The 16,577-nt window shown below is 30.5% G+C and overlaps 1 protein-coding gene across 16 annotated transcripts in view; it reads left to right on the plus strand.

Annotated features, from left to right (window-relative positions):
• Window positions 1-16,577, plus strand: part of POT1 (protection of telomeres 1) — a 96,604-nt gene that overhangs the window by 55,450 nt on the left and 24,577 nt on the right. For 14 of the 16 annotated variants that reach the window (XM_006910554.3, XM_025045880.1, XM_025045887.1 and 11 more), the window contains 7 exons: window positions 697-853; window positions 2,275-2,480; window positions 5,654-5,789; window positions 10,703-10,791; window positions 13,071-13,162; window positions 14,642-14,747; window positions 16,189-16,375. In XM_006910554.3, the coding sequence (XP_006910616.1) occupies window positions 697-853; window positions 2,275-2,480; window positions 5,654-5,789; window positions 10,703-10,791; window positions 13,071-13,162; window positions 14,642-14,747; window positions 16,189-16,301 (899 nt within the window). In that variant the 3' untranslated portion in view covers window positions 16,302-16,375. Of the gene's footprint in view, window positions 1-696; window positions 854-2,274; window positions 2,481-5,653; window positions 5,790-10,702; window positions 10,792-13,070; window positions 13,163-14,641; window positions 14,748-16,188; window positions 16,376-16,577 lie in introns of those variants that run through there. The other 2 variants (XM_025045886.1, XM_025045881.1) reach the window with 1 other exon arrangement.

Here is a 16,577-nt window from a genome sequence, read left to right on the forward strand (position 1 = left end):
GTAAAGTTAACATCCCCAGGAATGATAACACTGATATATGCTCTTAATGTAATGTACTGAGAAGGCCACAGTATTACTTATATGATAGTATTCCTGCCCAAAATGCATAATTTGTATCTGGTTATGAGAAAAAAATAGACACATCCAAACACATGGCTTCTTCTCAAATTTATTAGTGTCATGAAAGACAAAGAAAAGCTGAGGAACCATTCTGCATTAAAAGAGTCCAGAGAGACAAGAAAAGTTAAATGCATTGCATGGTTCAGGATTGGCTTGTCAACCCAAAAATCAAATGCTAAATAAGAACATTATGGGGACAGTTGGAGAAATTTGAATAATATCTGTCGATTCAGTGAAATTTTACATCAGTGTTATATTTTCTGATACTGAAAATTACACTGTATTATATCAATGAAATTTTTTTTGTGTGAAAAACTGAAATATTTAGGGATGAAGGGTTGTGATGTCTGGAAATTATTCTCAAATTATATATATATGCATATATACACACACATATATATATATGAATTTTGTATCTGTAAGGTTCATATATATGTGGAGAGAGTGTCAAAATGTTAATAAGGTAGACAATACAATTAGATTTTATTGTACATATTTGGTTCAGGGAGATTCATGTCAGAAATATACTTATTATTATTGTAGATTATTCTACCTTAATCTAAAAATTCTCTATAGTACTTACAGATCATCAGTATTTGGAGAACACCCCACTATGTGCTATTTTGAAACAAAAAGCTCCTCAACGATACCGTATCCGAGCAAAATTGAGGTCATATAAGCCCAGAAGACTTTTCCAGTCTGTTAAACTTCATTGTCCTAAATGTAATTCACTGTAAGTATTTTCCACAGTAAAACAAGTTCTCACTTCATAATAAATGTGTATATATGTTTTCATATATATCAGTTTAAGTCCTGGCAATGAGTAAATTTTGATCTTACGTATTTTGAGAGAATGGTAACGTTTTTAAGAAAAAATACTAAATTCTTAGAAAGTAAATCCTTCTGATATTTCTTAGTAATAATAAATAAAAGTAGGTGCTATTTTCAGATCTGAAATTCAATTAAGTAGCACTGATAAATGCAAATAAATAATAAACTATGAAATTATTTGGGGAGACTCTCATTTGTCACAAAAAGTATTCTTAAAAATAAAACATTATTAACTAAAATTCTCAAATTGGGAAGACTTCTGGATAGTTGAAATTTTTAATTAAGTGATAAAGAAAGCGTTGTTGGAAATATTTCTGTCCTACTTAATAACTACAATATAGTAAGTATACTTTAAATTTTTGTTAATAATTGAGAATTTCTTAGTACTTTTTTTTATGTAATTTGACCGTCTTTCCTCTAAATACATAATACGTGTGTATATCCATTATATTTGTGTGTTTATATATTGTTTGTGTTTATGCTTCTGTGTATACCAATACACACATATTCCCCTCCAAAATAATATATTCTTTGTGCAGATTTTTAATCATCAGATCTCCTTAAAATGGAGGACTATCTTCTATCCCTTTGAGCTTGAAATGGTAGTTGGAATTAAAATATAAATACAGATTTTAGATAATTCTTGAAATATTATCAAATTGCATTTTGACAGATTCTGTAAAATTATATAACTTTGTGAAACAAAACCATTTGATCTATGATCATTTTTTAAACAAGGAAATTACTTCAGAAAGATTAAGAGGTATCACCTATAGTTACACAGGTTGATGACAGAACCAGGACAAGGACATAAACCTTTTGATTCCAGATTGTGCCATTTCTACTCTATCATACTTTACCATATGACTTTTTAAAATGATGCTAGATTAAAAGGAATTGAAAGGAATATTGGTTTGTAAAGTAGGTAAAAGTGAGATTACTTAAGTGATAAATGGGTATGTAACTGGAATAAAGACAGGGGACAGCTGCATTGTCTTTTCCCAGTGAGAAGTTTAGCATGCTTTACAGAGGAGAACAAATTGGTGCTAGAAATAATTATAAGTAACCTTGGTATCACAAAACCAGGCAAGAAAATTGCTGGTGGTTAATGTAATTATGATATGGATCTACTTAGCCATGAAATATCAGATATCTCTCTATTGAACGAGTCATTTAATCTGCAAAGTGAATTATCTTTATATTTTAAAATAAGTAGCTGGCTCATCAGCATATGAACATTTTTTTTAATTGGATAATTTGTAAAATTTGAATTTTGAAGCTCATGACAATTGTTTTGTGTTATTTTGTTGTCAATGATTTTAGGCAAGAAGTTCCACATGAGGATGATTTGGATATAATTTTGCAAGAGGGTGCAACTAAAATCCCAGATATCAAACTACAAAATACACCATTATATGATTCAAAAGTCTGGACCACTAAAGATCAAGGAGGACGAAAAGTAGCAATTCATTTTGTGAAAAATGATGGTATTCTCCCACTTTCAAATGACTGTCTAATTTTGATAGAAGGTAAGATATTTAAGTTACTATTTTATTAGATTATAGCTTTTGCTTATGTCTTTCTCTAAGTATTGTTAAATATATTTTAGAGGCAACCTAGGACATATAAAATCACAATATTGTTAATTTAAATTTCATAAAATGGAATGTGTTATTAATAACAGTTAGATTCAAACATATACACAGATGCATATATAAATTTATCTGAATGACATTTGAAATTATACATTAAACTCAAGTGTTTGTATTTGTTCATTTGTTCATTCCTGCATATAATTTTAAACAAATCCAAGCTGATTACTGAGCTGAGTAATAATTAAGAGGCTGCTTGTTATGTACAATTGCTGTTATCTTTGCCTCTGGATGTCACTGTTGTTTTATAAAAGTAGAATGTAGTCATCTGTTGCTATCTAAATCAAAGAAGGGACCCCTGAAACAAGTAAAAATAACGTGACATGTTTTAAAAATTGAAATTTTGAGTCATATTTTTTTTTGTATTGCTCTTCCATTTTGGTCTTATTTTTATCTAGTATTTGTCTAATATATATACCACATATTTTCCCATGCCAAATTTAATGTTTCATTATTTTCCTGGAGACTTTTCTTCCTTAACATTTCTTAATAAAAGGAAGACATCTTTAATTTGCATTATAGAAATCTTTAGTTTCATTTTATAAATGAGTTATCTTTATTACAATAGATTATGATCATTTTTATTGCTGAAGTTTTTCTACTTGTGAAAGTAATATGTAATTCTTTTAGAAAATATATAAAAATATACATGTATATAAATATTGGTATTGTTTTTATGAACATCTCATTTTAATCTTTATAGTGTACCGGAAATTAATTAATTTCTGTGTGTTAATTCATTTAATCATCACTACAGTCCTATGTAGTTGGTACTATTATAAGCTGTTTTTATGCATGAGAAAACTGAACCACAGAGAAGTTAAATGTTTTTGTTTTTTGACATAGTAACTCTTCCATGAACTTTACCTCCCCCCTTGTCGAATTGTAATTGTGGGGCACAAATAATTAAGTAAATGTTGCCCAATTTGTAGTAAAGTTATCCTAGTCTGCATATGCTTTAGCAGCATATGAGATTATCTGTTCCTCTACCCTCATCATCATATACTAGCATTGTAAAACACATGGCTACTTTGATGAGTAAGATGTGATATCTTATTCCATTAGCAATATTTTAATCTGTACCAGGAGATAGATGTAAAAACAAAAACACACAGACATAGATACATACATACAAAAAAATGGAGCAAAAGTATTTGTAGGGTGTAAAAATAAAGCTGTAATCCTATGAGGTTCTTTAAGAATTGTCCTTGTAGGGCCACCTAAGAGGATAGCTTGAAGGCCTTAGAGTCCTCTTATCCTGTTCTGCCTCCCACAGATTTCTGTATTGAAGCTGAGTTGGCCTTGAGAGTCCAAAGAAAGCTTGAATAAAGAAGTCTCTTTAAGCTCCCAATCCTATCTTTAATTACCACTCATTGCAACAACTTTCAGTCTCATCTGTGGTGCCTCAATTCCCATGCTAATCTCCAGCCATATTGAACTGATGGCAATTCCTAAACCCAGTATATTTCTCAATTTTTTTTTTACCATTCCATTGCTATTCTCCTGAGAATTGCTACTCTAGCACATCTTCAGAAATAAACTCAGTAATTCAGCAATTCATGTGGAATAGTTAATGAACACCTACATGTACTAAGCACTTTTTCTGATTCACCGGGAAGATTTGAGTGGTTCTTGTTGCATATTGTATGCACTTCCAATGGAGCACTTTTTTTCTTGTGTTGTATTTGTGTTATATCTGTTTGTTTACAGATTTGTTTCCTTACTAGAATATAAGCTCCCTAAGGACAGGATACATGTTCATTTTAATCTATGTATCTTCACCTATAGTAGTACACCTAGCATGAAACTGGCTCTTAGTAAATATTATTGAATAAATAAGTACATCTGAACACTTTACCTTACAGAGCTTTTTAATGAAAGTCAAATGAAAGTGTATGTGAAAGCACTTTAAAATTTAAAAGGGTTTTATAAAATGTAATATTTTATTTTATGATATTTCTGAATATTATAACCCTAACCAGAGGCTAGGGCCTAACTGCAATATGACATGGCAGAACTATGGTTTCCAGCTATCAAAGAGCTGCAGAGGAGGATAAAAGCCGAGTAACTTAAAACACCGCCAAGCTTGCTTTTCTTACCAAAATTTTTCCTTTTTTTTTGGATCATTGCAAGCCTTTGGTTAATTTCTAGAGTTCTGAAAAAGTTGAATTTGACGGTTTTTGCTAATGTTCTTTTTGCTTTTATGGAGAAGTGTATTTTTGGACATCCTTAATCTGCTGTGCCAGAAATACTTTCCTTCACAATTGAATTTTAGCATTACAAGTTTTATGCAAATTTTAGGAAATACACAGAAGTATTTTTATAAATCATATTCTCTTTCACTGGAGAGGAAGAATTATCAATTAAGTAAAAAATACACCAGAAAATTTACCAGTAGTTTTGAGTTATCATAGATAATGCTGGCTTTTAATAATGGTGCAACACTGGATGTGCTATTTCTTCTTAAACCAACATGATGGTTTTAATGCCCAGCCCATCATAGAATTGGGGTAATGGTTTTCCCAGGAAAAAATTAACAAACACTATACACGAATTTATATTACATGAACTGTTTGCATCTGTATTTAAATTTAATGTTGATCTGAAAGTTTAAAAGATTTATTTCAAATTCAGAAGTAAACTTGCCTAGACATTTAGTATTAAATAGCAGATTTAATAATGAGAATCCTGTCATACTTTAGCTCTCAACTTTATTACCTTTTGATTCTTTGAACCAAAGTGAACCTGGCATAAAGAGCAATTTATAAATTTAAGAAAATGATTTAAATTTCACAAGCCTTATATTTTACTCAAGTCTCAGCATTTTTGTGCAGTAGTTTATTTAATCACTGTGTAGGATCCTAAACAAACCATTATTTTTCACAGTAAACATATAAATGTATTAAATCTCTAAATTCATTGTTTTCATTCTCTTTTCCTGTCAATCCCTTTAGTCTTTTACTATATCTCATGTGTTACTTAATAGGTACTTCATTCTGCCTACCTTATATTTATACTACTTGAAAGGTTTATTTATTCTCTTTTAATAGGAGGTACACTCAGTGAAATCTGTAAACTTGCAAACAAGTTTCACAGTGTAATTCCTGTGAGATCTGGCCATAACGACCTAGAACTTCTTGACCTTTCAGCACCATTTCTTATACAAGGAAAAACACATCACTATGGGTATGTTTTCATTTCTGGGGATTTGGGTAATTAAAAATTGTTTAAGAATAATTTATACTTTTATTAGTTTATCCCAAGTACTTACTGAGTACCAGTTTATATGTACTATATTTTTCGTATATATTTATTCTTTTGATAGCATGTCTATTGAGTGCTTACCCTGTGCTAGGTATAAGACTACCCCAGAGGCTAATTATCATTTATTTTCTTTCACAAGGATTTAGATACTGCTTACAGAGAAAGGTTCAGATCTGCATCCTAATAAAAGTTAAGTGATTGAATTCCAGAATTCCTGTGCCACAAAGTTACAAATTAGTTCCTCCTGAGAAACTGGAAGATAAGAGTACATTAGGAGCTAGAAACAGATTTTTAGGTTTGGAAGGAGGCAGTGGGGATAAAATCTCCTTTGCCTCTGCTTGATGAAACAGTCACCTTGGAAATATTCCGCTCAGAGACACCTTGGATTATAGAATACATCTTGTCATACCATTCCTCTCCCTTTTTTGCTCCTCACTTTGTAGCAATTGTTACTCATTGTTATAATGTATAAATCTTGATTTCATTTGAAAATTATATACTGCAATCATAGTATCTCTATGATTGTGACCACTGAAGTCATTGGTAGGTATGTATATGAGTTTTCTTCCATATACAAAACATCATAGAACTTCAGCTATAAGTTGGGACTAATGTGTCACTGAGCTAAACTCCTGGGTTATAGCTACTTTTACTCTGATGTGCCATGTCTTAATTATCTCTCATTGGACTCATGAACTCAGAGTCAACTTCATTAAGGTTTATCCAGCAATTATTAGTTCAAAAATAAGAGTCTATCTAATTATGTTTGTTTCTTTTTAATAAGTCACTTACATGGGCCTTTTCTTTTTCACATGTCCGTCCTCACTCACTTGCTCTGTCTTTCCTCTCCCTCTCTTCTATCTTGTCTTCCTAGTATCAGTCACCTTGACCAGTCTAGAACCAGGAAAGCAAATATTAGCTATAAGCTTTAGGAATATCCTTCACTTACTAGAAGTCTAAAAAATGTTTTGTTAAGACTTTCAACTTTTCTCCCATTTCAGCATAAAGCAAGAAATTCTGTTCATATTCAAGATCTTAAGACGTTTTTAGAATTTCCATTACTTTAACTGTCATTAGTAATAGCCAACATATCTTCTTATTGACTCTTCTTTTTAATTATGAAAAATAATTTTAACTACAGAAAAATATCAAAAATTACATCAGAAACATATATACTTCCGCTTTACATTCAACCAATGTTAACATCTTAACATATTTTTCAAGACTTTGTTTTTTAAAAATAAAATTATACAGAATAGAAGAAACATTATAGCAGTCCCCTCCTTCCTTTCCTTCTTGGAAGTAACTACTTCCTCAAACTTGGAGTCACTTCTTCTCATCAGTGTTTTTATGCTCTTAGTATAACATATGTATGAACTTTTAAGGAGTATAGCATATTATTTTGTATTTTTAAAATTCGTGTAAACTTGTACCATACCTATCCTTTTGCAACTTACTTTTTCCAATTCAGTATTATTTTCAAGATATATCATATTGATGGATGTAGATTATTTTAATGTCTGTATAGTATTTTGTATCATGAAATTTATTATGGTTTATTAATTTTCCTATATATGGATATCTATTATTTTTATTTATTGCATTTATAGACAGTGCTAAATGAAATCCTTTTATATATGTTCTTGCATATTTTCGTTGTCATAATATCAGTTCACTGTATCATACTCAGCATTTTTTTAATGATATGATGTGTGATGGTATGTTGTAGTATGGTATAAAAAGGAATGAATCAGAATGGATGACAGACCTTTTCACCAAGGGTCAATATTATTTCCTATACTTTTGTTTCAGCTGTGCTTGTGTGTTGTAGTCTGGGTCATTTCTTACAGTGAGTTCTTACCTGGAAATTTGAAAGGTACTACTGTAAGGTGTTTATAATTAGTGGAATGCATATTTTCTGCTTTATTGGAAAATACCAAATTGTTCTTCTAATGATTGTAACCTTTCATGGTATCATCAAACGGTCTATAAAATTTCACTTTCAAGTTTTCTCTAACACTTAGTGTTAGTCTAACTTGCAGTTTTGTTAAACTGACGAGCATCATATGGTATCCATGGTGTTTTTATTAGCATTTCCTAGATGATTAGTGAGTTTAAACAATCCTCATGTTTATTGGCTATTCAGGTTTTCTGTTCTATAAATTTGATATTCACATCTCCTACCTGTTTTTCTAGTGAGTTACTGGTCTCTGTTTTAGTTGTGTATTTAACTGATTGTAAGAATTATTTCTATCTGAGAGATACTAATCTTTTGTGAGATGTGTTTTAAGAAACTTTTAGTCTATCTCGTACCATTTTAACTCAATGATAGTTTCTTTGGTTTTACAGGTTTTTAAAATAGCCATATAGTCATGTTTACCAAAATGTTTGTCAGAACCTTAAAGGTTTTATAAAACTTTACCTAGATTTCTGGACCTGATGCTTTTTAAAAGAATTTAATATTTGAGTTTCTTTTATAGTTATGCATCTTTTAAGGATTTCTATTTCTTATTTAATCTGTTTTATTAATAAAAATTTTCTAGAGAAGTATTCATTTCATTTATTTTTTTAAATTTAAATGTATTGACAAACGATTGTTCTTAGTACTTTTCTGATGATTTTTAAATCTCCACTTTGTTCTTGAATCCACATAATATTTGTACTTTATTTTCTTTGGGGTTTTTGTCAAAGCAACAAACTTTTATTTTCGTTGATGTTCTCTATTATTATTTTTCTTACCTTTATTTTCTTCTTTTTACATTTTTATGTTTCCTTGGTTTTTCTTTTTTTGGATGTGTTTAATTGACTGCTTACCTTACTTCATTCATTAATTTTTAATGTTTTTTAAGATTTATATTCAAGTATATAGTTTTCTCCTTGAAAAAATAGCTATGGCTTTAACCCAAGATTAATATGTAGTGTTTTTCTTGTCACTTCTAAATGTTTCATAATTCCATTATGGTATCTTTGGCCTATGAATGATTTAAAAATTTGTATGCACATATTTTAGGTGCTTTTTATTTTGTAATTGCTTGGATGACTTTTTAACCAGATAGTATGAAAACATTTTGTCATGGTTTTTTGAGATTTGTTTAGCTTTGCTTTATCTTAGAATATGTCCATTCAGATTTTGGATATATTGCATGGTTTTTAAAAGAATGTATATTTTTTAATTATTGCATTTAGTGTTTAATAGTGTTTAGTTATGTCTCTTACACAAGCTTGTTAATCACATTCAGTACGTCTTTTCCTTTATAATTTTATCTGTTTAGTCACTTCTTAGAGTGCTGACTGTCTTCTGTGATTATGAGTTTGTGACCTTTTAGTCTGTCAATCTGTGCTTTATACATTATGAGGCTCTTTGCTGGTTCATTGAAGCTCAGTATTTAATCTCCCTCATGAATTAGTTGTTTGGTATGTCCTTTTGTAATGACTTCCTCTCTAATCATGATTTTTTTGTCCAAAGGTTTATTTTTTTCCTCATATTGTTACTACTCTATGAAGGGTTTTTTTTGGTTCGTAATTGCTTGGTATGTTATTCTCATCCCTTTGCTTCTATGTTCCTTTGTTGTTATATTTTAGTAGGTCTCAAATAAATACTTATTACTAGATTTTAGTTGTTTTTAAATAGATGAGTTTAAAATATGTTAATTACTGATATGGTTAGGTTTTATTTCCACTTTTTATATTGCTTTTCACTTATAATACTGTTACTGTTTACCTCTCCCTCAACTTTTATTATTTTGCTTCTTTTTTCTTCAGTCTTCTATTGAATTGATTTATAAAAATGTTCTTCATGTTTTCCTGTTTCCTCTTTTACTACTTTGGAAATAATGAATTCTCTAATTTCTATTTGTTACCTTTAATTTTTAATTTGGATACTTAATTTTTAATTTGTGTATTTTATCATATGTAAATTAATACTGCCTTTTTTTCAGGCAATGAAACTTTTCCTTTTAATTACCTTTTTCTGTTAAAGAAAAAACTAATATGTGATTGAAAGGTGGTAAGAGATAACATTTAATATAGTTACTCTCTATTTTTCCTGAGAGTGCAAATGAAAAGGAGTCTGTATGAATCTTTCGAATATAAATTTTTATACTTTTGTTTAACTATATACTTTTTATCATCTCTTAGATATTATAACATTGTATAGTAAAAATTACTTGTACATAAAATGTTTGTATATAAATAAAGCAAAAAACCTGTACTAAATAGTGTTCAATTTTAGTATATTTATAGTTTTAAATTGATCTATATTAACAAATAGCTATAATATTAGGTATCATAAATTCTAAACCTCTAAATATGTGCATATTGAACATATTACTCCAAAAGTTGCTAGTAGTAATGTCTTTAGTCAGAATAATTTTCTTTTATTGGCTCTACTTAATTAAGACCTTAATTATTATATATTGTTCACAGAGCCATAAAATAAGTGTCTCATTAATTTCTTCCTTTTTTCCTCATTTTACCAAATTACGAAATCCCCTTAGAGATTATCTGTTTAAACTTTTTTATTTACCAAATAAGGAAATTAGCCAAATTAATTAATAATCTGGACCTGGGACCTATCTCTTGTTTTCAGTTTAATGTTGTTTATTCTGAAACATGCTGTCTTTTTGATTTGCTTCTGTTGTAAAAATTTTTTTTTAATAATTCTGTTTATAATATGTACATTATGATATAGGACATACAGTACTCTTGTAATAATTTACTTGTTAAACCACATACTTAGACAGGAAAAGTGAGTTATAGTAAATTATTTATGATAATTAAATTAATTATAGTAAATTATTCTTAAACATTTGTTTTTTTTCTTCTATTCATTTTAGATGTAAACAGTGTTCTAGTTTGAGACCAATACAAAATCTAAATTCCCTGGTTGACAAAACATCATGGATTCCTTCTTCTGTGGCAGAAGGTTAGCTAAATTTTATGTCCTGCAATTTTAACTGTCTTTGTGTAAGGTAATCTCACTGATTACAATTCAGTATTTGTGGATATTGTAAAACCAGAGCAAAGGCTGAGCTAGTTTAATTTTCCTTAAGCAAAACCATTCACAGCGATTGTAATAAAAGTATGAAGTAAATATTTAGAGTATTGGGAAACTTACTTTCAAACATCTGCCAGTATCTTAATCATTACTCACATTTTAATATTCGACAATTTATTTTAGTATTAATCATTAAGCATAAATACAGCTTCTGAAAAATCTCTTTAGTTTATAGTACCTTTGGATTTAAAAGAGTTTAAAGATAGCTATTGCACCTTTTTACCCAACACAAGTCTTTAGCTGGAACAACAAGAATTTTTATATCACATTCTTGACTGTGGTCATCTAGCCTTGGCTTAAAACTCTTCCAGTGACAGGGGACTTGTTACACTGCAAGGTAACGTAACCCCTTAGTTTTTAGGCAGTTCTTAAAGGCAAAATATTCCTACCTATAGTTTTAACATAGGCCGTATTTTATCTACTAAAATTAGAGGAGTGGTCCCCATCCTTTTTGGCACCAGGAACCAGTGCTCCTATGAGAATCTAATGCCTGATGGTATGAGGTGGAGCCGAGGTGGTAATGCTGGTGCTGGGGATCAGCTGCAAATACAGATGAAGCATCGCTGGCTGGCCCGCTGCTCACCTTGTGCAGTGTGACCTGGTTCCTGACAGGCCACGGACCAGTACCAGCCCATGGCCCAGGGGTTGGGGACACTGGAATTAGAGTATATCTGTTCCCTCTTCTATAAGATTAACAGGCTTTGTATACTTGACGATATCTGTCAAGTCTTCTTTGAGTCTATTTCTCTAAGCAAGTATCTCTTGTCCTTTGGTACTATAAAAGAGTTTAAAGATGCTATTGCACCTTCTCAGTAAACATTCCACTTTACCAATTCTCTTCTCAAAGTTTGGCATTCAAAGTTGGAAATAGGGCTGCAGATGTTGGCCAATTCAGAATATGAAGAAAACCTTTATTTCCCTAAAATTGGACCCTCTGTTTCTATTAGCCTGAAATTTTCATTGTACAGCGAGTCCTTGAATAACATTGTTTCATTCAACATCATTTCATTGTAACATTGATGAGATGCCTTAGGAACTTAACTCTTATTTATATTAATTAGTCTATGGTAAAATTGGTTTTGTTGTATGTCGTTTCACCCCCATTCCAAGAACCTATCAGCAACGTTAACTAAGGACTTACTATGTAGATATTTATTTCTGTACTTGATTTTGTTTTCCTTCTCTTGTAACCCAGCTATATGATACTGCTACCTCATATTTTGTTTGTGGCCCAGTGAAATTCCAAGTTACTTTCACATGAGCTTCTTGCTGTGCAACTTGATCTGCCCATCCTATTCTTAATCCATTTCTCTGTTAGTTTGTTCGATCCCTCAGAGTAAAGTTTATGTTCATACTTCTTGGTTTTAGCTCAGTTTTAACCTACTGAAACCTCTTGAATCCTAAAAATCAGTTCCTCTGTATTAATAATTTCTATCATGTCTGTATGCCCTAATTTATTCTTCTTACTTGCCCCCTTAATTAGTTCTATTTAAATAATAAGTCCACAAATAGAAGACATATTCCATTCTATAAACATATTGAATGTCTTCTATTTACAAACGTTTAAATTTGTCCATTTTAACCTATAAATTTTCATATGATTTAGTGTCTCATTAATTTCTTCCTTTTTCCTCATTTTACCAAATTATGAAATCCCAGATTCTGAATTTTTTTTATCCATTTAACCAGATGATAGCTCTTAAAAAATGCGATCCCTGTGCTTATAATACAAAGGGAAGCAACATGTTACATAGTCATAAATATTGAACTGTATACTATTTTTTAGAACATTCTGGTATATTAATTTTGTCTTTCATAAAGCTAATATACAATGAATTGCATTTCATGAATTAGTTTTTATGTTTCTATCAAAATCAACTAATTTTAAAGATCTATTAATATTTAATCAAAAAAGATAATGTTGTTCATAGGTCATTGCTTCTATCTAGGGTAGTATAGTGTTCCAAAATGTACCTGCTAAAAGGAGCTTAATATATTGGTATTAAAGAACAAAAAGCCTAAGTTTTTTTTTTCTTGAATTATTTTAGTAAACAAAATTAAGAGCTACATATTATCCAAAACCAATTTTTACTTTGATTATAAGGAATATAAGATTCATATGGTTTGATCTTTTCTTCCTTCACTAGTCCTGGGTATTGTACCCCTTCAGCATGTGTTTGTGATGACATTTACTCTTGACGATGGAACAGGAGTATTGGAAGCTTACCTCATGGATTCTGTAAGTAACAGAGATAGTGAAGATATTTCTGACTAAAAATAATATTTTTTGAATTTTAATGTATTTATTCATGTCTTATTACTGAGATTTAAGGTAACTTAGAATAAATCTTAAATCATTTAAGTAATTCTCTTTTGATTTGGCACTGTAAATCTTAATATATGAATAATAAAAAATTGGAAGAGAGAGTCATTCTCTATATCATGCAGAAGTTCTGTTCCAGGACCAAAAGGCAGAAGTGTGATCACGCCCTGTAGACATTAACTGTCAGCATTTCACTAGGCCTCCAATTTTGTACTAGAGGGAACAAAATTACTTTGATAGGGAGTTACATTGGGTGACTCTAGGAAGCTGTCCACAAGATCATCCTCATTTCTGACATCAGTTCCAAGTTTGAGGGTTCCCAAGACCACCCTTAGTTTTGATCATTTACTAGAAAGAGTCACAGAATTTACTGAAGGCTGTTATACTCATCGTTACAGTTTTTTACAGGTAAAGGATACAGATAAAAATCATCCAAGGGAAGAGATGTATAGTCCAAGAAACTTTTAAACATGAAACTTTCATTTGTCCTCTTTCTGTGGAGTAGAAGACAGTGTTACTTTCCTGGCAATGAGGCGTAACAGTACACTTGGAGTATTGCCAACCAGGGAAGCTCTACTGAACCTAGTGTCCAGAGTTTTTACTAGAGCTCCATCACGTAGTCATGATTGATGATTCATGTGACTGATCTCAGTCTTCAGCCCCTCCAGAGGTCACATGATGCAAATTCCTCACCTTAAATTGCATTGTTAGACTATCCAGTGTAACCCAATGTCCTTAGGCAAAGAAAACATATGGATACTCCTATCAGGCACAATATTCCGAGGGCTTAGAGATTACCTCCCAGAAGCCAAGGGGAAAGCCTATAAGTTTAAACTTTTTACTATACACATTGGGAAATAATCTGGGGTAAAGTTGAGAGGAGAATTTTTCTCCTGCCTAAACAATTTATTTATCCATTTATTAAATGAATATTTAGTGAGCTCCTTCTATGTGTCAGGTATTGTTCTTTGTGATAGGACTATAGCAGTGAGCAAAGCAAGAAAAATCCCTTCTCGTAGCTTGTAATGTAGTAGGGAAGGAAAAGCAAATAAATATATATTATACTCTATATTAATATGTTATAGTCTTAACACACATTGCAGGCACTCAGTATATGTTATTAAGGTAATAATAAGCCTCTGTTTTCTGATCATCATTATTTTTATCATTAAGTCAAAGCAATTTAACTTGATTTTATATATTTCTCAAAACTGTTTTAGATTAGTAGTAAATCAGATTTTAGAGTCAGACTAGCACTCTAGATTATGAATTCTATAATCTTGATAGATTGACATAGTCTAGATTATCTTAGATAGTATCATAATAACTTTTATTTTAATTTTAACTTTAATAAAAGATTAATACAATTTTTTTTCTTTTATAATTTTTTTTAAGGACAAATTCTTCAATATTCCAGCATCAGAAATCCTAACCAATGATGACCTTCAGCAAAGTATGGATATGATCATGGATATGTTTTGCCCTCCAAGAATAAAAATCGGTAGGCAATATTTTAGCAACCCCATTCATTCTTTTTCTTAAAATAACACCTATCATACATCTGACCTATGGACTTTTAGAGGTATGAAAACTTTGAAATGTGAATTCAAGTACATTACTACGTAGTGATTGATTACTCTATGGTCTACCTTTTGGTGGAACAGTGGCAGGGATAAAATGGATATGAATCATCATTCCTGAAATGAAAAGATTTTAAAAATATTTTAAAATATAGTAAAGGGGAGGCAATTTTGATCACAAGTACATTCGATACTATGTTTATACATATAAACATTTTAGAAGAAATTATATTAATGGGTAAAATTTTGACAGGAAACATTTTCTATAACAAACTTCATTTAGCCACCTTAATTCATTAATGAATTTTCTATTCAGTATTAACTAGTTTCAGATTTTATAAGTTTTTATTGAAGTTTTTATTTTACTAATTAGTTTTATCAGCTTTGGTTGTTTTCTATATAACATTTGATTCATCAACCCAATCAGTTCAAAGTGTATTGATTACACCTACTGCCACTGAGTTTTCTTTTTGTGGCCATTATTTCTGTTTATGTTGAAACTTGCAGATCTAAATCACATTAAGACAATTTTACTCTTCTAACAGTTTTTCATCAGTAACAGATTTTGCCGCTGCAGATTTAACTGTTGTCAGTTTAACTTTTATAGGTTATTTTTAATCGGACTTTTTTCCCTCAGGCAATTTTTGCATTTTAAAAAATTCCAAAAAGATAGTTTTTCTTCATCTGTAACAAAGTTTAACTTATATACCTTTACTTGATGCCAGTTTTAATTTTTATTGGCTTTTCGGATTCTTTTGGATAGATTCATGAAAATAAAACTGCCACATCAAAAAGCACAGACATGGTAGACTTTTGATACATACTGCAAAATTGCTTTTTAAGAATATATTACCTGTTTATAGTTCTACCAGCAGTGTAGGAGAACACCTGTCTTGCTTGACCCTGGCCAATACTGAGGACTATGTTAAATGTCTTTCAAACTCAGATTTGAAGAAACATTAAGAAAATGGCATCTGTGGCCACTAACTTTGCCTTAACAAAGTATGCAGTACCTGATGGTAGTTTCAGCTTGACAAATGTAAGGGCTTTAGCTGATTCAAAATTCAGGATTAGTTTCTTTGTTTTCTACCTTCACTATCAAACCTTTTGAAAACCCCACATTTAATTATGTTTTCCTGTTGTTAGGAAAAAACTCAAATTAGTCAGAATTGCTCCAAAACAATAACATGAATCCCATATGTAATTTGGAAGGTAGATAATGTTAAATTCGGTAAGTGTATTTATTTACTTTTCAAGCTAAATTATATGCAATTTTCTAGCTAAGCATTATACTTAGATACATATTTCAGAATTATTTGTTTAGGTTTAATTATTAAGTAACATTTTCTTTTGGGTTTGTAGATGCATATCCGTGGTTGGAATGCTTCATCAAGTCGTATAATGTCACAAGTGGAGCAGAGCAGCAAATTTGCTATCAGATTTTTGACACCGTTGTTGCAGATGATCTTTTCTAATATTGACATTCAACCTTGCATATGTAAAACATTACTATTTTCTATGAGATTGCTATAAAACATGGAACGATTTAGCTCAATAGTTTATTTTCCATTTTAACCACTATTTTAATTTTTTTTTTTTTTTCACAAATAGACATTGTGTTATCTTAATGCCTTGTGAGTAAGTTAAGAATGTTTCTGTTGCTCAAAGTATCCAGTATTATAGCTACTAGGGATATAAAAGAAAGAGAGACATTGAATAAATAAGGACTGTGTTTTCATCTACCCTTGTGG

Source organism: Pteropus alecto, unplaced genomic scaffold (assembly GCF_000325575.1).
Source record: "Pteropus alecto unplaced genomic scaffold, ASM32557v1 scaffold22, whole genome shotgun sequence".
Classification (NCBI taxonomy): Eukaryota; Metazoa; Chordata; class Mammalia; order Chiroptera; family Pteropodidae; genus Pteropus; species Pteropus alecto.